Source organism: Muscardinus avellanarius, assembly GCF_963383645.1.
Source record: "Muscardinus avellanarius genome assembly, chromosome: 10".
In the NCBI taxonomy this organism is placed as follows: Eukaryota; Metazoa; Chordata; class Mammalia; order Rodentia; family Gliridae; genus Muscardinus; species Muscardinus avellanarius.
The window spans coordinates 63,646,642-63,670,697 of NC_137796.1; the positions used below are offsets into that span (position 1 = coordinate 63,646,642).

The following is a 24,056-nucleotide window of genomic DNA, read 5'->3' on the forward strand; positions in this document are numbered from 1 at the left end:
CTAAGCTCTAATGGCCTTACCAGTCAGAGCCTCCTGGGCAAAGTACTTGACATCCACATCCTGGTCCTGGGTAAGTTTCTCCAGGATGGGCTTGACTTCACTCTGCAGGGTGCTGGAAGGAGAAGGGCAAGGAGAAGAGAGGGTAAGTTGGTCTGGGGGCAACAGACAGCTTGAAGGTTCCCGAGCAGGAGGCACAGACACACCAAAACATAGGTGGGGGGAACGAGACATCAGAGTCCATGAGACAGACAGACAGACAGACAGACAGACAGACACACACACACACACACACACACACACACACACACACGCGCCTCCTCTGAGGTCCAGGATAAAATTACTTTCAAGGCAGATGTCTGACAAGGACAGACATCTCTAAGGCCCAGAACAGGGAACTCTAAAGCATTCTGGAAAACAGAGTACAGAAGCAAGAACCCATAAGTCTCTGAGTCTGAGCAACTGGTTTTTCTTTAAAAAAAAAACTGGACACATTATTTACTGTGTATTATGTGTGAAACAGTGAGACACCATTCTTGCCTGTGTGGAGCTTAGGCCAGGAGAAAGACACAGTCCAAACTGGGAATAAGCAGCAATGGTGCAGAAAGAGACTCAAGGCGGATGTTCTCAGCCCTGCAGGGGCCCAGCAGGAACCTACTCATTTAAGGGAGCTCGGGGAAATATTCCTGCACTACAAATCAATAGTTTAGGAAAATAAAGTGAATTCAGGGAACTAACCCAAATGGATATCATACAGGGCTTCCAAAAATTTTCAGAGCAATATTTTATAGTTTTCACATCTTTCACTAAATTTATTTTGAGCTATTTGTTGTGATACAAGTATAAGTTAAAATTCATGTGCAAAAGCACACACAACACAGACATACAAAAATACTAGCTGATTTCATTTTCTAATGATTTGTTGCTAGTATGTAGACTGTCATCCTCTCTCCTTTCTTTCCTTCCATTTTGTGAGGTAAGTCACATAAATTCTCATTCTACAGTTGAGAAAACAGATACTGCAAAGGTAAAGGGGATAGGCTAGTGTCACAGAGAAAGCAAAGAACACTGATGGGCTCTTTAAAGGTCAAAGAGTAAGACACCCAGAACAAGCTCTTGCTACTAAGTGAGGAAACATCAGGCCTCACCTGTTGTCTAAGATGGGCCCTATCTTCTGTAGGGACTTGGCCACATTGAAGCGGACGTTGGCGACGGGGTCCCCAGCCATACGCAGGACTGTGGGCAGCATGTGTTTGGTGGTGATGTCCTGCCCACAGACCTCAGACAGCACCTGGGAAGCAGTGAGTGACAGGGGGTTAATTATGAGAAGTTCACAGCTAAATCCTACGTTACCCTTCCACTGACCTGGCCCCTGTATGATCCTCAGGCCACAGGGGGAGGCTGGGCAAGGGTCCAGAAGCATCCACCCTTTGAGTAGCTTATTCTCTGGAAGCTCCCATCTTCCCTAACACCACTTCTGCATTCTAAGACGTCCTGGTCTCTTCCTCAGACTTCCTTCACCCTCTGGGGATGGGCTCGTTTCCTAACTCCTAAGATCCCTCCCTCCTCAAGGAACTGATCTACCAGCTGTGGCATAGGAAATTAGCAGAATACTTGTTACATTTATTTCTAAATCCTGTCCTGTAATTTCTAGCCATGTATATGTTTTATATGGAAGTGTTATAGTACATGAGATACTGATAATGGCCAAAGTAAATAAGATTAGGTATCTTTTCTATATATGTCCAAACTATTCACTGGGGAAGGGCTACATGAGTGACATGTGCATGTATGCCTTTACCATCTTGTACTCCATTAAGATATGTGACTAAAATGCATCAATAAAAAAATAATAAAAAAAAACTGTTCTAAGCCCTAAGCACATATACCCAAATTAATCTTTACAACTTGGTCAGTAAGGGGCTGTGATTACCAGCACAAATCCCTTACAGCTGAGAAAACTGAGGCATTGAGTGGTTAGGTAATTTTCTTAAGGTCCAGAGCTCATGTGTGGTAGAAGTAGATTTTAAAAGTAGGCCCAACTCTAGAGCCCACACGCTTTGCCACAGCATCATAAATAATTGCTCATTTACTTAGCAGGGAAGGAGAGAACATTTTGGAAATTGCTGCTACAACAGGTCCAATCTCCTCAACCCTCTGCAAGTTCCTACTCAAGAGGCCCTAGAATCCCAACTCTGGCAACTCTGAGCTATGGCCTGTAGTCCCCCAGGTACTCATTGCTGGCACCATAGATCCCCATCGTTTCTTTTTCTAAGAAAGATGTCTTGTTAGGGGCTCTCCTTCACCTTCCTTGCCCAGGCACTGCAGTTTCCAGGTGATGGGCCATTAGGCAGTAGGGTACTCACGTTGATGCAGAAGAGTGTCGTCATGCGGTGCAGGTAGTTGGGGTCTCCAGACATGGCTAAGACCTTAGGGATGATAGTGGCATGGGCCCACTCCTTCCCAAACTTCTCCACCAGCTTTTTCAGGTTGCTAGTGGCTGCCTCCCGAATGGCATAGACTGCAGCAGAGTGAGGGTGAGAGAGGAGGTGATTCAGGAGGTGGAAAGTAGGGAGTAAAAGTTATACTTGATACTGTTTACAGAGCAGTCTCTGATGCCAGGCCAAAAGTGAGTCAATAAACTCAGCAAAAAAAAAAAACAAAAAAGATGCTCACTATGCTTTGTCTAGTGTCTTCTTTTCAGACAGTATCTCTGTAACACTCTAAGAGGCAGACTCCATTACTGGCCTCATTCAAAAGAAGGGCAAATTAAAGTTCTGAGAAATCATTTGCCCAAGCAAATTACTTAGCACTTAGTACATCAAATAGTACCTGGTAGAGATAAACATTTTTTTAAACCATTCTTAATGAGCAATTCTCACAATGGCCCTGAGAGACTGGGATGAGAACCTCATGTTTCACAGAAGCTAACCAGTGACTTGCTTGAGCTTCCACAGCCAGGAGGGAGGGATTCAAATCCAGGTCTGTCTGCTCAGTGGTCCCCCAACTCCTCTGCACCAGAAAGCCCCTGCATGATGTGCTGTGTCCCCCTCCCAGTCTGTACTTCTCTAGGGTTCTAAAGAGCAAGGCAGGGGTTCACATGAGCCCATGTGCTCGTCCTTCTTGGAGCTGCCAACTCCTCCTGCCATCCTCTGGAGGGACTCACCATGATCCACAAGCCAGGCCATGCACAGAGAGTTGAGTTTCTCATCAAAAAATTCTACTCCCTGCAGAAGAAAAGGAGGTAAGGGCTCAAGGATGAATGGACAAGGAGGTGCCAGCAACCTCGGGAAAATGCACCCATCCCAGAGAGATGGGATACTGTTCAACCCATCTGAGGTGCCACTTTCTCTCTTCTTACTGAGTTCTATCCATCTTCTAAGAGGCTACTTGCTCAGGGTCCCTTCTTCCAGTTCCCCAAGCAGCTGTCATAGCCTACACCGAGCCCCCATACCCCATCACAGCCCTGAGCACTGCACTACCACCCCAGGAGCAGTGCTGCCTGGCCTTGCATCTCACTCACCAGCTGTCCAGCCAGCAGAGGCATGTACTCAATGATGGCCAGCCGCACCCTCCACTTGGCGTCCTCAGCCAGCTCCACAATGGCAGGGAGCAGGGACTGAGAGAGCTGCCGGATGCCAATCACCTCATTCACACAGTCCAGGTTGGAGATGATGTTCAGCCGCACCTCAGGGCACTGAGAAGAGGACAGAAGGTTCAGACAGAATGTTCTGCATGCAGCAACCCAGGATAGAGTGAAAAGGGTCAAAAGAACCAAGTCTGTATAATCAATACTTCCCTACTCCTACTCCTGCCTACTCCTGCCTCAGCCCAGCACACAAAGCAAGTAACATAGATACCAAGTGAAGCAATGTTTTAAATTGTGTAATATCATCACAAGCATGGTTAGTCACTTGAAAGGACTTGTAGGAACCAAAATGGAAAAATATGATGTAGAAAAAAAAGTAATGCAGACTTGATTCTAATACTGGCTCTGCCACCTATAGCTGGAGCTTCCAGGAAGTGCTTCATTCTGGATATCAATTTGTGTCATGAAATAGACATCTAAACTCAAATGGTAGCCAGGTGTGGTGGCGCATGCTTGTAATCCCTGTGCTTGGGAGGCTGAGACAGGAGGATCACACGGGTTCGAAGCCAGCCTCAGCTACTTAGTGAGGCTTTTCAGCAACTTAGTGAGACCCTGTTTCCAAATAAAATATAAAAAACGTCTGGGAGTATAGCCCAGAGGTAGAAAGCCTCTGGGTTCCACCCCCAGTACCACCAAAAAAAAATAAATTAATTAATTAAATAAAATAAAAATAAACTCAAATGGTGGTCAAAGCTATTAAGAGTGAAGTAAGGGCTGAAGTGTCTGACACACAAATGGACTAACATGAGGGAGCTTATTATCATTTGTGTAACTTTTATTCTCTGCCAAGGTGAACTGAGCCATCTCAGTTAGGTATATTAGTGCACACCTGTACACCCAGCACTTGGGAGTCCAAGATAGGTAGACTGCAGGCTCAAGACCAGCCTCAGCAACTTAACAAGGCCCTAGGCAAGTTGTGAGACCCACCCTGTTTCAAAATAAAAAAATAGGACTAGAGATGTAGTACTGAGGTAAATATGTCTCCAGCACCCAGCAGAATCTCTAGCCCTCTATAGGTCTTCAATCATATCTGCTGAAAGGAATAATGTATGAGAACCCTCCATTAAAGTTCAAGACGACTCAGTAACGACACCAGTCCAGCACCCCCTGCCGTGCCTTCCTTTGGTCTCCCTGTGCACCTGGCCACCTTACTCACCTTTCTTTCCTTCACACTGGCCTCAGGGCTCTTTTCTCACATCTCGATCTGTTCCAACTCTGCCACTTGCACCCACAGATTCAATTCCAAACTCCTTCCCAGTGGTGACCCTGATGATCTCTCTAGTTACCACCCAGCACCCGCTCTTGCCCCCTGTGGTCGGGGCCACCTGAACAGCCATGTGTGGTAACATGACTTGGCTCTAGCCAATGCATGGAGGGTGAGCAGATGTGATGGGTCTTGTTCCTGTGGGGACCAAGCCTGTTGCTCTCTGGTGCCTACTCTTTCACAGAAGCTGGGAGATGGTAAAAATTAGAGCTAGTGTGGGACCAGCTGTACTGCTCTTAGAAAAATAATCTTGTCTTATTTAAGCTAGTGTTTTGGGAACTCTATTACAGCATCTCGACTGAACCCTAAAAACATGACCTATCCATCACAGCAACTACACGACCTTTATGAAACTGAGACTGCCGATATGTTCTTCTCTACTATCGGTCCCTAAGGATCTGTCTTGTTCTTCCTTGTTTGTAACCTCAATACCCACAAAAGGACCAGCACACACTTAAGGACACACTAAAACAGTAACTGATGAAAGAATGGGTGAACACAGACAGTTGTGCCCTCAATTCAAGTCAGTAAAACTCTGGATGCCCGTTGAGATTCCAGTCTGGGTAAGCAGCCAGTCCCCTAATCACCTCTGCAAATGCAGAGATGAGATCCCACCTGGTTCCCTTACCTCATCCTTCAGCTGAGCCAAGAAGAGTGGTAAGAGGTGCTCAATCGTGTTGTCTTTGCCTAAGATGGGTGAAAGGCCCATGATGACCGAGGCCAGGGCTGACTTGACATGTTGGTTAGCATCTGACACCAGCTCCTGGAAGGAAAGGTGCGGAGGAAGTGGGGTCAGGGCACCCCTGCAGTGGCAGGGGTCAAGTAGCCAGCAACTCTGAAGACGCTCTGAGACAACAGCATTTCTACCCTGCTCACTCATGGAAAAAGAGGGACTTAGGAATGGGAGAAATTGTAGTTCCTAGCATACCCCCCTATCTTACTGTTATATGACCCTACCCCTGCTCCAGCAGCCCCTGGCCCAACCCCAAAGCTCTGTGGACAAGGGGACTCAATCATCCCCAAAGGGCAGCCCCACATTTCAGATTCTGCCCTCAGTAGTGACACCAGATTGTTTCAAACCCAAGTGCTCTGTGGTCCTAGAGGGCTGGAAACCTAGTTTGCATGTAGCTGTCCCCAAAGCCCAACCTATCCCCTTCTGATCAAGCTCAGACTTACTATGTTCCTCCCACCAAACTCACAATTACCTTGATGCAGGGCAAGATCTGGGTCATGATCACATTCTCCCGACAGTCAGCTGAGAGATTTTCACAGAATTCTGTGGGCAGGGAAAAGGAAGCAGGGCAGGTGAGACCTGATGCCCTGGTCCTGCCTCAGGCCCCTTGACACCACCCACCTTGCTATGTTCTGGTCACCAGCACCAACCTTTGACCTTGTGGGAGGCTGCAGCCCTCACCTCAGCCTCACAGTCCTTCATCAGGTTCTGGAAGGCAGGGACCAGATCTGTTTTGGTGATCTCAGGTCCCACTGCTTTCTGAAGCTACAGACAAAGATAAAGGGGGTAAGGAGAATAAAAAGATCTGGCAGCAACTCTGAGGTAAAGGGTAAAATCAAAGTCAAGGCACCAGAATCAGGGGCCAGAGCATGGGCACTAGAATCTCCAGCACCACTGCACAGCCCTGGGCAAGGTGCTTCACCTCTCTGAGTCTTAGCTTCTTCAAAAGCAAAATGAGGCCATGAGGGCACTCATTTCATAGTTTTATTTGCATAAAAAATAACAACGGATCTCCTAATTGTGTGAATTAGGTTATTTTATGTTGATTTTTATGTTCTCTGATCAAAAAAAAAGTTCTAATGATATATAGTGGCTCCCGCTTTTTACTTTAGATACATTTTTATTTTCTTAAGATTGGCTACCAGAAGCAGCTTTGTAATTAAAATGAAAAAAGAACAACTCAGAGGGAAAAATGCAAACTAGCCCTGCCTGGCTTATGAAGTCAGGAAAAGAAAAGAACACCAGTTCTCCTCAAACCTGATTCCTGAAAACCTAGTTACAAACAGGACAGTTCATTACTAAGAAGGGAATGAACAAGAAAAGACTTTGTTTGGCCTCATGTTGCCTTGGGCAAAAGTTGCCTTTTATTCACCTAAGTATTTACTGTCTGCTGTGAACAAGCACTGCTTAAATAGCCTGAAGTTCCTGTCCTCCTGGAACTTTTACTCTGAGACCCAGTGTGACCCAGACAGACACCTGGGGGCCTGTCCCTGTTCTGCCTGGCTGATGATGTCACTTTGACAATTAAGCTTTGGGGCTATGTGTTCTCTTTTACCAAGAGAAAACAAAGACAGGAAAGCTACATGAGCCCAGGAACATACTTCCTTCCTGAGAGTCTGAGGGTGGCCTCAGAATCCTCACCGCAGCACTTCAAGCTGCTGCATCACCCAACCAGGGCAGGTGTGTTCTATGAGAGCCAATGGACTTATCACAGAAATCTCACTGCTAAGCACATAGGACTGTACTGGCCTAATGAAAAACTCCAGCTACTGTACACGGCTCACCATCCCTTACCCTGGGGGGCCTCAGAGTGCCCATTTTCAGGGCAACATCAACAGCCCCTCACCTACCTCTGTGAACTTGTCAGCCACCATGTAGCGGACACGCCAGGACTTGTCCTCAGCAGCCTGGCGCAGGGTGGGCATCACCAGGGCCTCCAAGTCCTCCTGGGGAAGGAGCTGGGCAATATTCACGCATGCCTCCACCGCCAGCAGCCGTACCGAGTCCTGAGGAAAAGAGTACAGCAGGCCCCATTAAGCTCTGGAGTTCCCTTTCAGGTGCAGGGTCCACCAGAGGGTGGGGATGATGGAAGTGCCAGAGAGCAAGCCCACCTGCTCGTCAGAAGCCAGGTTGGAGAACATGGGAATGATCTCACTCTTCACATTGTCCAGCTCCAGCACCTTGGCGAACTCCCCAAGCTTGGAGGCTGCGGCCCGCCGCACCATGGGGGTGTCATCTGAACACAAGTTCCGGAAGTATCTGTAAGGGTGGGAGTGGGAATGGGGCTCAAGAGAAGGAACCCTGGGGATCCTGAGGCAACGGGTAGATGGGGTAAAGGGGGCACCACAGACCCTGTGGTCATTCGGCTACTAGCTTTGGCTGGGTGACCTTTTGCAAGTGAGGATTCCTCCTCTCTCTGGAGTCTTCCCAGCCCTGTTAAATGAGGCTGATAGTAGCAGTACCTACCCCACAGGGTTGACACGAGGTTCAATGAGATGACATGTATGAGATACTTAGCAGCTTATCTACACACAATAAATCTACAGTCGATAGTAGATGTTTACTCCCATTATAATGGCCATAAAACAGTTACAACAATCATATAATAATTATAATGACTATATAGCATCCAACTAACTTGCCACTGAAAGGTCTTATTCTTTAGCAGGAATGATCTCAGTTAGAGATGTGCAAGTACTACTGTAGACATCTAAGCATGTGTGCACAGCCATAAAGCCTTACTGTGCAAGGGGTAACTGTTCAGGGCCTAGGCTTGATGCTCAGCAGTAGGAGGAGAGGTGGAGGAGGTAAGGGAACCTCTGCTGAGGGCTCTAGACATGGGACAGGACTGAGGTAATATCAAACACCATCTGATGAGTGTTTTATGCACCTGACTCTGTTCTAAACACTCTATTTGTGAGAATTCTTTTGATTCCTCACAAGAGTCAATGGGAAGAACTCCCAACAAGACCAAACAGATAGATTTACTCCCATGCTGTCCAGAGTCCACTCTCAAGGACAGGCCACTCTGAAGTGGGGCAGGAGCTGAGAGAGCTCTGGGAGACATAAGGGCCCTGCGTAGGCATAGTGGGGCTGAGGCTTCAGGGAAGGTGGATCAAGCAGCCGGCTGCCAAAGGGGGAGAGGAGGGACTCACTGTCGTAATTCTGCCTTGACAGCACTGGACACTCGGGGGTAGCAGACGGAGAAGAGGCCGCAGGCCGAGGTGCGGGAGGTAAACCAGTCGCCACCCGCCAGCCGCTTCACCAGCGGCACGAAGTGGGCCTCCAGGTCGGAGGGTGAGTGCTCGTGTGAGATGGCCCTCAAGGACTCCACCGCCTTGTCCCGCACCACCGTCTCTTCCACTGTGGCCAGCGACTCCAAGGGTGGCTGTGGCAAGAATGGGAGGTCACTGCAAGCTCCCCCCCCAATCTCAGTTCTGGAGCCCCATTTCATGCCAAGTCCTACTTGGTCACCCCATTCCATCTTTAATTCAGTGAGTCTTCCACAAAGGTTCTTACTGAAGGGCCCTTGAAAGAACTTCAGTGGAGTTCATGAACTTCTGAGAGGGCCCAATGCCTCCTTAGCTCTCACAGTGGCTCTACCCTTCCTTAGCTCTCAGTGAGTCTACCGTACAACTATGTGCAGGGCACTGTGTCACTCAATTCTGGGGAGCTTGTCCTATTGGGCTGAATCCTCTGGAACAGGTCCTAATACTGGCCTCATTTTAAGAGCAAGACTGTAAGGCACAGACAGGCGAAGCAACCTGCCCAAGGCAGTCACACCAACAGCCACAATCTAAACCAGATCACCCGGCTTATATTCTCCCAAACAGCAGTTCTTGCTAGTATCTGACACTCTGTGTGTCCCCAGACAACACCCAGCACAGAGAGGCACAGGCAGGCAGGAGTGGGGCCTGGTGGAGAGTTGAACAGATGGTCCTTGGGAGAACTGAACAGCTCTGCCATTTATTTGACCTTGATGGGACGCTTAACTTCCCAGCACTCCAGGTGGCTCATCATCAACACACCTACATATCCCAAAGGGTAGACATGACATGATAACTGCAAGGAACACTGGTTAGTACTATGTGTCAAGTGCTTTGCTACGGGCTTCAGTTATAAAGGTAGGCTTCGATGGCCCCTTTCTAGAGACAGGGACACAGAGAGGTTAATACTTCCCCTAAAAGTCACTCAAGTGAGTGGCAGAACCTAGCCCAATTATAAACCAAGCCCTAAATGAGAGTGCTAGCCGGGGCTGATACAGGTTGGGCAGGTGCCTGGTATGGATAAAAAGTGTAACTTATAATACAGTAAGATGTATTAAATGCCACTACTAAAGTGTTAGACTAAAGTGATGTCAAGGCATCTGCCCCGTGCCCCAGCAGGTAGGACCACAGGTCAGTCCTGGGGTTTGTGGAGCAAGGGGACTTCCCTGCTTCCAGACTCACCAGCAGGCAGTGCACATACTCTGGACCTCCCACCAGAGCGGTGAAGGTTCCCAGCTGTTCCGCCAGGGCCAAGAGGACCTCGTCCTCATCGTAGATGGTGTCTGTGAGATAAAGACAGACGGTTATAGTTCCAGCCAGGTGTGGTGGCGCACACTTGTAATCCCCGCGCTTGGGAGGCTGAGACAGGAGGATCGCACAGGTTCGAAGCCAGCCTTAGCTGGCTTAAGAGACCCTGTTTCCAAATAAAAATATAAAATAGGTCTGGGAGTGTAGCCCAGAGGTAGAAGGCTCCTGGGTTCCATCCCCAGTACCACTAAAAATAAATAAATAAATAAAGTTCCACCCCAGTCTGGCCCCAGCCCCTCAGAAATCCAAGCCGAGAATAGCCAGGCTCCACTCTGCCACCCACACTGTCAGCACCCATGGACTTCCTCCACCACCTAACTGGCACAGAGATGGAGCCACAGGTGTGGGCTGGATGAAAGAGCCCCAGTCTTGCCTCTGCCCTTTGCTAGGGACAGGACAGTGGGTGAGCGATGCCACCCCCATGAGGTCCAGTTCCTGTTCCCTCAGTGAGGGGGAAATAAGAAGACTATGTACTTATAGTGCTGGCCTTGGTAAGTAGGAGCTTACTTGTGTTCCTACCTCCAGAACTACTCTGCCAGAAACTTCCTTCTCTTTTGCCTAAAACATTCTGCTCCATCTTTTCAATTTGGTTCAACTGCCACTTCTTAGAGGAATTCCAGAATACCCCTAGACCAAGTCAGGCACATTGCGTGGGCTCCCTCTCCCCCCTGCCACCTTTATCAGTGTCCTTATAATAGGTGTTCTACACCCTGGACTGGCTCCTGTGTGCCCCCACTCCTACCAGAAACCAGCACAGGAGTGCAATTCAGATTTGCTGAAAAAAGAAAAAAAAAAGAATGATTGTGTGGTGGGAAAAGTTCTCCATCCTATTTTCAATCCAAAGGCCTCCCTCCTTAAGCTCAGGCCTCTCCTCTACAAGGTAGTGGGAACTACTTATCTTTGGCAGAAAGTGCCAAGCCCCGGGTGTCCAGCAGCATTTAAAATCTCCTTGGTCTTAGATTTTTGCTATCTGCAAGCCAAGGAGAGAGGACTCAAGAAAAAGCAAGCCTGCTGACACCTTGATCTCAGACTCTTGCCCTCTAATTGCAAAAATAAATTTCTGATGTTTAAGAGACCTGATCTGAGCTGGGTGTGGTGCCAAACACCTGTAATCCCAGTCCTTGGAAGGCTGAGACAGGAGGATTGCAAGTTCAAGGCCAGCCTCAGCAAAATAAGAGGCCCTCAGGAACTGAGTAAGCCCCTATTTCAGAATTAAAAATAGGGCTAGGAGTGTAGCTCAGAGAGATCTTGAATGCTTCTAGGGTTCAATCCCAGTACCAAAAATAAAAAAGACACCTGGTATTTTGTCCTTAGCAAACTAACATGGTAAATTTTTTCTTAATAAAACCAATTCTGAATTTTTCTTTTTTTTTTTTTTTTTGGTGGTACTGGGGTTCCTGGAAACCCTTCTACCTCCGGGTTACACTCCCAGACACCTATTTTTTTATATTTTTATTTGGAAACAGGGTCTCTTAAGCCAGCACAGCTGGCTTCGAACCTGCGCGATCCTCCTGTCTCCGCCTCCCAAGCGCGGGAATTACAACCGTGCGCCACTACGCCTGGTAATTCTGAATGTTTTATAGGTGTCAGCTCAGAAAGCCTTTTAGCTTTTCTTCCGTCTGAAAAAGTATCATCCTTTCTGAAAGATGCTTGTATCTGACACTTGCTATTCTTAACATTTTTTCAGTGGCTTGAAGACCAAAGCAGAAAAAATATGCCATCCCTTAGAATTCCAGTAGCTCAAAAAAATCTTTCTCTGAATCATCAGTTCCTTTTCAGTCTAATGGATCCCATACTACTCTGGCCCCATAGTTCTTCCCATTTGTATTATTGTTACATTATGTGATCCTGTACCATAATAAAGATAATAGTTATGGATGGTGAGTGTGATAGCGTACGCCTGTAATCCCAGTACTTGAGAGGCTGATACAGAAGGATCACAGATTTGAGGTCAACTTCAGCAACTTAGTGAGACCCTGTCTCAAAATTAAAAACAAAAGAGCTGGGAGTATAGCTCAGAGGTAGAATGCTCATAAGTTGAATCTCCAGTACCAAAAAAAAAAAAAAAAGAAAAGAAAGAAAAAAAGGGATAAAATTTAAACTCATAATTTTAAATTCATTAAATTTTCTCAATGACACTAATATGTACAATATTATTCCCACCACAGCTGGACTCATCCATGCAATGTGACCTCTGGGTCTCTGCTCTTGGCCACTACACCCCTTGTTCTTCTTCCTCAGTCCATTCCATCAAAACACACTCTATGTGTTCATAAGGTTTGTTTTTCTACACCTCATCCCCCTTTACCCTCCAGCAGCTATCTACAATGATGCCCTGCCTTCACCTATGGGATTAAACCTAACTGCTCCATCTGGAACTTAAGGTCAGCAAAATCTAACCTACCATGGCCAACACGCCAGCAGCTCTCCTTGCACCCCATGCCCTGTTGAATTGCCAAGGTCAGCCCTGCCTCCAATCACTACTCGTGGTAGACAGGCTCACTAGCCTGCCTTCCTGGTGCCTGCTTACAGAACCTCCAGAAGCATGTACTGACTGAGAACTTCCGACAAACCAGGCTGTGTATGGAGTACCCTATCCTCCCAACAACCCTGGTTAGGTACTTTTTGTAGACCCCATTATAGAGAAGGGAACTGAGACTGACCCAGTGAATGGTGATAGCAACATAGGGCACCATTATTAAAACTCACAAAAAAAACAGTCAAGAGAACACCTAGTATATGACAAGCACATAAAGTGATAGCAATTATTATTAATCCTTAATGCTCACATTAGTGATATAGCATGAGGATGACTATTCCCATTTCAGAGATGAAAAATGTACAGAGCTCAAGAAATTTATTTAAAATCACCAGCTGTTATTTAAAATTAACAGCTGGAGTTGCAATTCAAGAGGAATGGGCACCCTAGGTTTTCTCAGCAGGCTGCTAGCACAGCTGCCTACTTTTGCCTTTTAACTTTTTAACCAAGTTACCATGCCACCCCCTTGCTCCAAAAGTTGCCCCGTCTCAGCATTCTGATGCTTTTGAGTCTCTCCCACACCCCACCAGCAGAAGCCACTTGGGGTCACTCACTCAGCATCACATACGTAAACACCTGCCCCCAGGGTAATGTTCAGAGTCCCTTACACCTGCACTGCTCAATCCTTAGCAGTGCCACTGTGGGCAAGTCACAAAACCTCTAGGCCTCAGTTCCCCCACATCAGGTGAGTAGAGGGCTCAGTCTTGGTTCTTCTTTCCACAGGATCATTCCTTGGTCCCAGTGAGATGATTGAATACAAAACACTTAATAACAGTACCCTAAACCGTCAGTTGCAATTTGAACTAGTATTAAATATACAGTATGAAGTAGCAATAAGAATAGGGGTAACCGAGGATTTATCATTAACTGGTGGTCTAGTCTGTGCCAGCTGCTGTGCTGAGTGATTTACACACAACTTCAGAAACAGCAGAACTAGTAACCATTTGACAGCCAACGCTGAAGCAGCGCTTGCCATCTACCGGGTGCTGACACAAGCTCTTCACGGGAATCTTGCTTAGGTTATATGAATATGTCCATTTTACCTTTAAAGAATTTGAGGGAAGTAAATGTGAAATATCTTGCCCAAAGTCATATACCTGGAAAGTGGAAAGCTTAGATTTGAAGTCAAGTAGTAGGGACCCTAAGTTTATGGTATTAGTCATTACTAAACGCTGCCAAGTTTAGAGCCAGAACAACTATATAAATATTCCCTCAGTCGCCTTCTAACAGTACAACTTCAAGCAAATTAATTACTTCACCTCAGTTCCTTCATCTAAAAAATGGGAACAGTAGTATTAACTGTCTCAAAGCACTACTGTGAGACTGACCCACTGAATGGTGATAGCAACATAGGGCACCATTATTAAAACTCACAAAAAAAAACAGTCAAGACAACACCTAGTATATGACAAGCACATAAAGTGATAGCAATTATTATTAATCCTTAATGCTCACATTAATAATATAGCATGAGGATGACTATTCTCATTTCAGAGATGAAAAATGTGCAGAATCTCAAGAAATTTATTTAAAGTCACCAGCTAAGAGCTGCAGTTGCAATTCAAACTGGGTTCCATCTGCCTCCAGACTCCCTTTGCCAAAGCCTGCCACCATCATTCCAGCTCATCCTCTTGGGAACAGAGCTATACTTCACCTCCTCTGAATCCTGTCCCCATCCCAAAGTAGCATGGGGCAGATACAGTATGTTAAATCCATGACAAGCTTCCCTCTTGTTTAGCAGGAATCATCCCCATGATAGTCACCACTCCATATGGGACCCCAGGAGTGCATCTCATTACCTGTAAGAAAGGGCAGGAGCTCACTGCGGGTCCTTTCAACTCCAAGGGCCAAGGCGATGGTAGACAGCTTCTTGATGCTATTGAGACGAAGCTAACCAGAGAACAGGAAAAGGAGGAGACAAAGTTAGGAATCCTAGAATCAAAGGAGTCCCACAGCTCTGGAAGCAATTAGGCCAGCTCTGGAAGCCTTGCTACCAATGTATAAAGATGCTCAGCAGTAACTTAGCCCAAGTACCAAACAACAAAAATAGTAGGAATAACAACAAAGCCCAGAGTATCGTCTAGGCCTTACGGAGCCCAACACCTACTCAAGAGCACTTTCCAAGAACACTACTAAAGCTATACTCTGCTTCCCAACCAACCCTCCCTCCCTCCCTCCTCTCTGCTGTCTCCCCCCTTCTTGCACTCAGCACCATCTAATGTGCAGGACACTGCCCTTTAACAGCAGCAGCCACATCTACAGCACGCTCGCTCTTGGCCAGGCCCTAAAACAGGCACTATCTCTGGGAAGACAGTGTCAGAACTGAATTGGATTAGAAGGCATGCTGCTGGTATCCAATGCTATAGAACTGATTGCTTGCTTGCTGACAGGCAGAGATCCTCACACATTTCAGGATCACAAAATTTTTTCTTGCTCATGATCTGAGAGTAAAGGAAAAACAGGGTTTTCCAATACACAGTCTCTTACAGATATATCCCAATTCTACCCCCTAGCACTTGCGAATGTGAAAACAGGATCTCTGCAGATGCACGTTTATGTAAGCATCCCAAGATAAGTTTATCGGGAATTGAGGGTTCATCCTAGCTCCAATGACAGTGTCCTTATAAACAACAGAAATGAAGAAAACACAGAAGGTACACAGAAGGCAGGACAGTGTGAAGAGGGACAGAGATGTTAGGGTGATACATTCACATGTCAAAGAATACCAAGAACTGCCAGTAGTCCCCAAAGTTAAGAGAGACATATGGCCCCCAGAACTGTGAGAGGATAGATTTGTTTTAAGCTACTGGGTTTGTGATGACCTATGCAACCTTAGAGAATGAATACACTGGGCTAACATATGTGACAGGCCTCTCTTGAAGTGCTTATGTGCTGGGTCCTCATTTTGTCCTCTCCGCCCTAAGAAAGAAGGCACAACTCTCCAAACTGAATCTAAGATACCACTGAAGGGCCAAGGCCCAGACCCAGATGCTATAACTGAAGGCTGACTGAAACCCTCCCTTCGTGTTTCCTCCTCTCCAGAAGTCTTCTGTTGGGGCTGTCCCAAGAATGTAACAAGATCATGCTGTGAAGGTGAGACGGACGAACAAAAGTGAGGCAGCACTGATGGTCGCACACTGTAACCTTCTTCCTAGAAGGAGCAGCAGAACAGGAGGAACTGGGGACAGGTGAGGAGTAGGCTCATTTCCCAAGCCTATTCATTTCCCAAGTCCTAGGCAATTGAGAAAAGGTCTGTAAGTGACTGAGATATTGCTTGCATAAGATTCTCCGGTCAGGGGGTTTAAGTGTCTCTTTGGGTTAAAAGACAATGAGAATCAGATAAAATGCTATAGTAAAAATGCACACACCATTTTTTTTTTTTTTTTTGGTAGTACTGGGGGTGGAACCCAGAGGCTTTCTACCTCCAGGCTATACTTCCAGACCTATTTTATATTTTATTTGAAAAGGGTCTCACTAAGTTGCTGAGAGCTCTCACTAAGTTTGAGAGCCAGCTGAGGCTTGCTTCAAACCTTTGCGATCTTCCTGTCTCAGCCTCCCAAGTGCAGGGATTATAAGTGGCCACCACCACGCCTGGCCACACCACTTTTTTTTTTTTTTTTTGGTGGTGTTACTGGGGTTACTGGAAATCCTTCTACCTCCGGGTTACACTCCCAGACCTATTTTTATATTTTTATTTGGAAACAGGGTCTCTTAAGCCAGCGCAGCTGGCTTCGAACCTGCGTGATCCTCCTGTCTCCGCCTCCCAAGTGCGGGGATTACAAGCGTGTGCCACCACGCCCGGCAACACACCATTTCTTAAAATACAACATCACTGGGCCTTTTGGACAACCTGAGCTTTGGATGGCTCCACAACATATCACTGTGGCAATAGAAGGACCTCAGGATGAAGTATATAGACCTGCAACTTATTTTCAGCCAAAAATAAAATGCACACTGAGATAGGCCTACAGAAAGACAAAAGGGCAAAAATGGCAAACACCAACACTCAATGAATCTGAGTGGTAAGTATACAAGTATCAGTGAAATGTGCCCTATAAATTGCCAGTTCACATCCCCAGCTTGGCAGATACGTGGTCTCTGTCCTAACCACTCACCTTGGTCTTTACAGAACTAGCTATTAAGTAAACAAGTGAGCATGGCTATATTAAGAAAAAAAAAACTATTTGTAAAAGCAGGAAAAAGCTGAAGTGGGCCCACAAGTTGCCCTCTGACAACCTCTGTGCTACTTTTCAATGTTCTTACGTCTGAAGTATTTCATAAACGACTATAGGAAACATTGACCCAGTTGCCTATATTTTTCTTCTTTATCTTCCATTAGATCTTTGTGTTCTTCTCTCAGGTGGACCATAGGGAAATGTACACATGGGCCAGGGCCACAACAGGTAAGCAAGAGCCCTAAGGACAATTAGATGGTGGCAGAAAATTATCACAATAATCATTATAACGTCAGTAACCATGGCAACTAATATGTGTTCATTATTTACTGCATGTTTCCAAAAGCTTGACATGGATCATTAAAACATATAACCCCAGAACCATGCTCCGAGGTTTTGTTTCTAGAACATTCATTTTACAGGTGAGGAAGCTAGTATGAAGAAGCTACCTTCTGTTGGAAATTGATGGAGCCACATGCAGAATCCAGGCAGTCTGACTCAAAGTTATACCATCACTGAGACAGATGCGCAAGAGGTAGGCTCTTGAAAATCAGGCCTCCTCTCCTTCAGTAGAGAACTGTCCTTGGACATTCTAGTTGTGATTTCATTAATAACATCCACTGGTTTCTTCAGACAGAAGGCACTGAATGCTCATGAAAGGTGGCATGGGTTGGTGCTGCAAAGCCACATGCCTAAGTTCAAGGCTAAGTTGTTTACCTGCAGGCAATCTCTGCACCCTGCTGAGCCTCAATTTTTTTTTTTCCATCTGTGAAGTGGGAATGACAATACCTAATCTCAGAAGGTTATCATTGAGCACAAAGTGACATGTTCTCAGGAACATCCTAGCACCAAAGAAAGATGAGTAATAGCAGGTGTGGCACCTCATCCCTTAACGGCGCTCAGATTTGGTTCAAAGGCACAGGAGGGTTAAATAAACTCACATGCTGACAAGAAACAGAGCCCTAGCCACTGATGTCTTCACTCTGTGCCCTAAGAACCTTGCACAGGGCCTGGTGTACCATCTCTACCATGGATTCCTATTTGCTCTTTGGGAGGAACAGAGGTTGGCAATGGTGCCATGGACTCCCTTAGCAGGTCTAATATTGGCAATAATTCTGGAGTATAGAGGGGAGCACAAGCAACAATACAACAGGTAAGATAACCTATAAACAGTCCCACTGTTAACAGGTTCTACTTAAAATGGACTATTGTGAAACTATACTTCCAACAGAAGGAAAGTATAAGAAGTTAGTGAAAATAAAGATGTTATTTTTTCCCCATCCAGATTCCTGGGCCTGTCTGGGAATCAGAGATGAGCTCAGGTTAAGAGCTCCTATACTGGGCTATCCTATTGTCCACATTCCCTGGTTTTCAGCTATACATGATTACCTCAGAAGATATTTCCATTATCACCTTTGATTCTAGATGTGTTATCAGACTAATATTTGGCCAGTGAAACTCAAGTGAAAGTGTTTTTATGGTAAAATGGGGCCACACTCACCTTCCCATCTTCTCTTTCTCCCTCCCTCCCTTTCTTCCTTCCTTCCTTCCTGTCTGGAATGTGACTATAATAAAAGATATACAGAGTACAATGGTAAGATCTTGCGACTCTAACATCATGGGGTGCCATACTAGCTTGTTTTGCCACCAGATGCTTTAATCATGAATCAAAAGTAAACTTCAAGCTCATTTAAGCCCATTATTTAGAGTTTTCCTATCACAGCCAAACTCAATCCCAAGTGACTCAGCACACAGCCCAGTTCTGGACAAGACACCTAAGGGTATGTATGCTGAAGGGCTTCCAGAAAAGATCCTCTCCCATGGGGAGATCCCCTCCCCATCCCAGAAGGATGGCAAGATCTTCTGTCCTCGCTTGGCCTTCTTTCAATGTGGTACTAGGAGGGCAGCACATGCTGTGGCAACCTTGTGACCACATAAGGCAAATCAAAGGAATGGCACATTCTAACAATTCTGTGATACCCTTGAACTGCTAAACTTGTTATATGAGGTGGGGGCGGGGGGAGGACCTTACTTGTTTAAATGAATCTTGGCTGGGTTCCCTACTGTACTGATAGAATAGCTACTAGTACCATGAGTAAGAAATCTTCACTGTACCCTGCATCATGTTGTACCCCCAAAAGACTTCCCTGGGCACTGTCTTTCAAGTTCCCTCCAGCACCTACCACAGCCTATCCACAAGGTTTCACCATAGCACTTTTACCCTGGACTGTCCTTGTCCCCAGCAGGCCTCAGCACAGAGCCTACTATACAGACCTGATAAATAGAATTCCCCACTCCCCTGTAAGCACATGCAAAAATACCACTTACTTTTAAGACCTCACATCCAACCCATGGAGCCTTCCCTGATAAGAGGGTGTACAGTATGATCCCATGTGTGGTATGACTTCTACTCACAATCAGAATGAAAGCCAGAGGCCTTACATGATCTGGCATCTGTCTACTGATCCATTCTCATTTCTGACCACTCCCTCTAGTTCCCTGGGGGCCTGTTATAATGGTTTCCTTGATAGTAACCAAGCAATAAACAAACAAAAACTCATATCCATCTACTCCCAGCTAGAGTCTCTGGATTTTCTGGCTGGCTGTTTCCTGGGCCTAGTAGCTCTTCTCCACATGCCCCAGGGTTCTTCCTTCACTTTCTCAGGCTCAACCCTCACCTGGTGAGGGTGATATTTATATATAACCCCCATCCCACCCCCAGCACTCTATACATCTTAACTTGTATCACACCCCAACACAACACAGTTTCTCCTCCACTAGCATCTGAGCCTCTTCTTCAGTCTGTGACCCAAGAACCTAGCAAAGGGCCTGGTGCAGACTAAGTGCCCAATTATTAGTCACAGGATTAACTTTTGTAAAATGAAGATAATACAGGTGTTAATACATGCAGAGAAAAAAAAAAAGTCAGGAGTTGGCAATGGACTAGATAGTACATATTTTGGGATTTGTCAGAGCATCTCTATTAAAACTACTCCACCCTGTTGTAGCACAAAAGCAACCATAAGAAATATACAAACATATAGGTTTATCTGAGTTAAAAAAATAATATTCTAAAAAATAAAAAGTAAGCACAATGCCTAATGTGGTGGTGCATGCTTGTAATCTTAGTACTTGGGAGGCTGAAACAAAAGGATCACAGGTGTGAGGCCAGCCTCAGCAATGGAGCAAGACCCTCAGCAACTTAGCAAGACCCTGTTTTCAAAAAAAAGGGCAGTGGATGTAGCTCAGAGGTGGAATAGCCCTGAGTTCAATCTCCATTACAAATAAATAAATAAATAAATAAATAGAAAGCACAAGGCCAGGCAGCCCTTTGCAGATTGCTGGTTTAAATGCTGGCTGGCTCACAAGGTCTCAGGAAGGCTATGGCTTCCTCTTCAAGTTCATTTTCTACCATAAACAGCTAGCTTACTTGGCTCCTGTTGCCTTCTTCCTGTTCCCAGAACATCCTCTACATATTTCTACCTTCACCCTTAATTTCTTCTGCCTGGGATGCTATTCTCCATACCTCCAGGTGCATGTTCCCTCCTCTGCTTGAATGTTGTCTCCTAAGTAAGGCCTTTCTGGTCATCTAAAACTGGCACAACACCCCAGTCTTCCCCATTTTTCTCCATAGCATTTACCATCATCTATGGTCCTCTACACTGTACCTCGTTTCTAGTCTGCCTCGAAGAAGTGAGCTTCACAGGGCAGATTTTTGCCCATGATTAATTTTCATGGCCTCATCACCTAGATCAATACCCAGCATATAGCAGGCACTCGCCACAAATATTTGTTGAGTGAGCAGTGCTCCTTCATTGAAATGCATAAGTAATAATAATAATAATAATAAAAGTAACGAGAGAACAAAAAGCAACTTGTACTACTTAAAAGTAAAAGATAAAAACTTTACCACCATCCTGAACTTCCTGTGAGTTTCCCCCTCAATCTCTGCTTTCCAACCACAGCAATTGTGATACAGAAAATTATGCTCCCCCCAAATATTCATGTCATAATCCCCAGAACCTGTGAAAATCTACCTTATACTACAAAAGGGATTCCACAGAGGCAATCAAGCTTAAGGACCTTGAGATGGGGAGATGATGCTGGCTATCTGTGTAGGTCCAAAATAATCACATGGATGTTTAAAAATCAGAGAGCCTATCTATCCTAACTGTGGTCAGAAGCAGCTGTGACTAGACAGCAGGTAAAGATGCAAAGTTGCTGGCTTGGAAGATAAAAAGGCATGCGCCAGGGAACATGGCAGCTTCTAGAAGCTGGAAAACGTAAGGAAGTAGATACATAAAAGAATGCCACCCTGCCCACACCTTGAGTGTAACCTAGTGAAATCCAGGATGGGCTTCTGATCTCCAGAATTATAAAGTAATAAAGTTATACTCTTTTATGTCATTAATTTATTATAGTAACCATAGGAAACTAATACACTAACCGAAGATCTATTTGTTTGGCAAATTTCCGTAAAATCGCTTTTCTCATCCTCTGCACTTTGGACATTCTATTCTAGGCTGGATTTTTGCTGTTGGGAAATGTCCTATGCTTTATAGGATGCTTAATAGCATCTAACTTCTACCCACAAGAGGCCAGCAGCAATCCCCCAGCATCACAACCCAAAATGTCTCCACACATTTACAATGTCCTCTTGTGGGCAAAAATACCCTAAATTGAGAACTACAGACATTATGTATCTGCTCCCTCTTTCTAGAGGGTTCTTCACCTTCTTCTAGTACTAATTTAAACTGTGTATTCTCAGAGACGTTCCCTGACTGGCCCACTTCCCCATCCCACCTCAGATTTGCTATGCCCTCCACCCAGAGACTCACACTCTTTCCTTTGCCTCCACTGGGTATTTGCTCACACATCAAAGCCTCCTCAGAGCTGGGCATGGTGGCACACACTTATAATCTCAATACTTGGGAGGCTGAGCCAAGAGGATCACAGGTATGAGGCCTGCCTCAGCAACTCAGACAGACCCTGCTTCAAAATAAAGGGCCGAGAGTGTGGTTTAGAGGTAGAATGTCCCTAGATTCAATCCCCTGTACCAAAAGATAAAAATAAATAAACGTCCCTAGGTTCAATCCCTAGTTAACAAAAAACAAAAATAAAATCACGTCCCCATCCCACATATCCCTAACACTTATCCCTACCTAACACAGGATACATTTTACCTAGTGTCTTGCTTACCTAGTGTCTTGTCTGTCTCCCCTCACTACAAGCTAAATCCCCAAGGGCAAGGTTTTGTCTGTCTCATTCCTGCTGTACACCAGTGCCTAGAACAGTGCCCAGAGTAGAGGTTCAACAAATATTGCTGATTCACTGCCTCAATATCCATCTTTTTCCTTCCCACCATTTCTTATGTATGTTACTACTTTCTATATATCTAGTTGTTTATTTCACACCTGTCTCCTACATAGCAAGTGATGCCACGAATGAATTAACTCATACAATGGTTCTATGAATAGATATTTATCCTTATTTAAGAGGGAGCCGAAGCTTGATGAGATTAACTTGCCCTTCATCAATCGGCAAGAATGTGGAAAAGGCAGGATTTAAAACTACAATCTGACACCAGAACCAGAGGCACATACCCGGAACCTAGAAGGCAAGGCCCAGTTTCAAGAGGTTTTCCAGTGCCCTAGCACAATTTTATAAAGTAGGGGATGAGGGGAGTGAGGCCTAACAGGATGATGGGACCTCTTCAATCGCCACTCCCCATTATTACCGCTAACATTTATTGGGCACTCACAAGAGGCCAGACACCGTTCTGTTTTACTCATCCAGTTCCTCACAACCTCCCATGAAGCCGGGACTATTATTAAACCATATTTTATGGAAAACAGAAGCCCAGGGCGGTGAAATAACGTGCACAAGGTCACACAGCGGGTGGGAGGTGGAGCTGCAGTCTGAAGACTTCTAAAATCCATACCAGCCTGGTCCGGGGTCCTTGGGCCACCCTATCCCACTACCCAGAAATGTTAGTACGCTAAGGGAACTACCCGATGGCAGAGTAGGAGCTAGGAGGGCTTTGACAGCGTCATTAAGCCCTAAATTTAGCCAGTTCTCCTCTTGGAAAGGGAGTGTTTTCGCGTCTCCCTCCTTTTGGGGACCCGCACTCAAATTAGAGGAGGAGAAGGACACGAAAAGGGACAGCACCCTACGCCTCAGTCCCCACTTGGCCCAGCTTAAGAAACCTGAAAAGGAGAAAACCTCCTCGGGTCCCCACTAATCAGGCGCCCCCAACCCCACCTCGGGGATAAGGACTCGCCCTCCCCGTCCCCAAGGGCAGTCGGAGCGGGCCGCCAATCACCGAGGCCTCGGGTCTCGCCCACCCAGCCCGCCGACCCGACCCGGGCCGCCTCGCGCCCTCGGCAGGCCCGGGACCCTCGAGGCTCGCCCAGCCCCCGCCCTCCCCTGGGCGGACACCCAATCCAGGGGGCCGTCTCTTCGAATCTGGCGACCTGGAAAGATGAGAGCTGAACCCTGATTGGTCAATGCCCTCTTCCGCCACTCCTACCGAACGCTCAGCCTTCTCCGCGAGGGCCTCCCGAGCCCCCTCGTCTCCCTCCCGGTCTTCCCCAGGCCCTCGGTATCCTCCGGACCTGAACATCCTCGTTGCGAAGCTCGTCTATAAGCACCGCAATGGGGTAGAGCGAGTCGTCGCCGTCGGCCGCCGCCATCTTGGCTCCGTCCTGTTCCTGTCAGACTGCGGCTAGCGCCGTGATGAAACGGGGGGAAGGGAGGGGCAGAGCTGGGAAGTGGAGGAAAGGCGAGCGTGGGGATGCCCGAGCAACTCCACAGGGGCTGCCTCAGCGTCATTGGCTGGCGAGGCCCCAAGCTCGCGTTTCTTTGGTCCGGACACGTGAAGTCCCGCCTACTTCCGTTTACCATTGGTCGAACAAACGAGATCGGTTCTTCGGGAGCCGACGAAGGGGAGGGGAAAGGAAGCGGAAGTGCGGGGCGTCTTAGCGACCAAAATTGTACCCGCCTACGTCGCCGCTAACAACGGCTGAGACGAGCAGCTGTTTCTAACCAATGAGGAGCAGGAGTTGGAGGAGGCGCACCTGCCTCTTGGCGGTCGGTGGGGAAGGTTTCCGCAGAGTGGAGCTGGTG

General features: G+C 46.5%; 1 protein-coding gene across 1 annotated transcript; it reads right to left on the bottom strand.

Moving 5' to 3' along the window:
• Positions 1-23,629, bottom strand: PPP2R1A (protein phosphatase 2 scaffold subunit Aalpha; the record flags this gene model as incomplete). Its single annotated transcript, XM_080703043.1, has 14 exons — positions 23,546-23,629; positions 14,556-14,646; positions 10,092-10,192; positions 8,799-9,031; positions 7,755-7,902; positions 7,494-7,649; positions 6,294-6,408; positions 6,116-6,186; positions 5,539-5,673; positions 3,521-3,694; positions 3,164-3,224; positions 2,364-2,518; positions 1,146-1,288; positions 1-112 (listed from the first exon to the last, which is right to left on the bottom strand). The coding sequence occupies exons 1-14, from the start codon at positions 23,621-23,623 to the stop codon at positions 1-3; spliced, it is 1,773 nt and encodes a 590-aa protein (XP_080559169.1). The 5' UTR covers positions 23,624-23,629.
• Between the last annotated feature and the right edge of the window lie 427 nt (positions 23,630-24,056).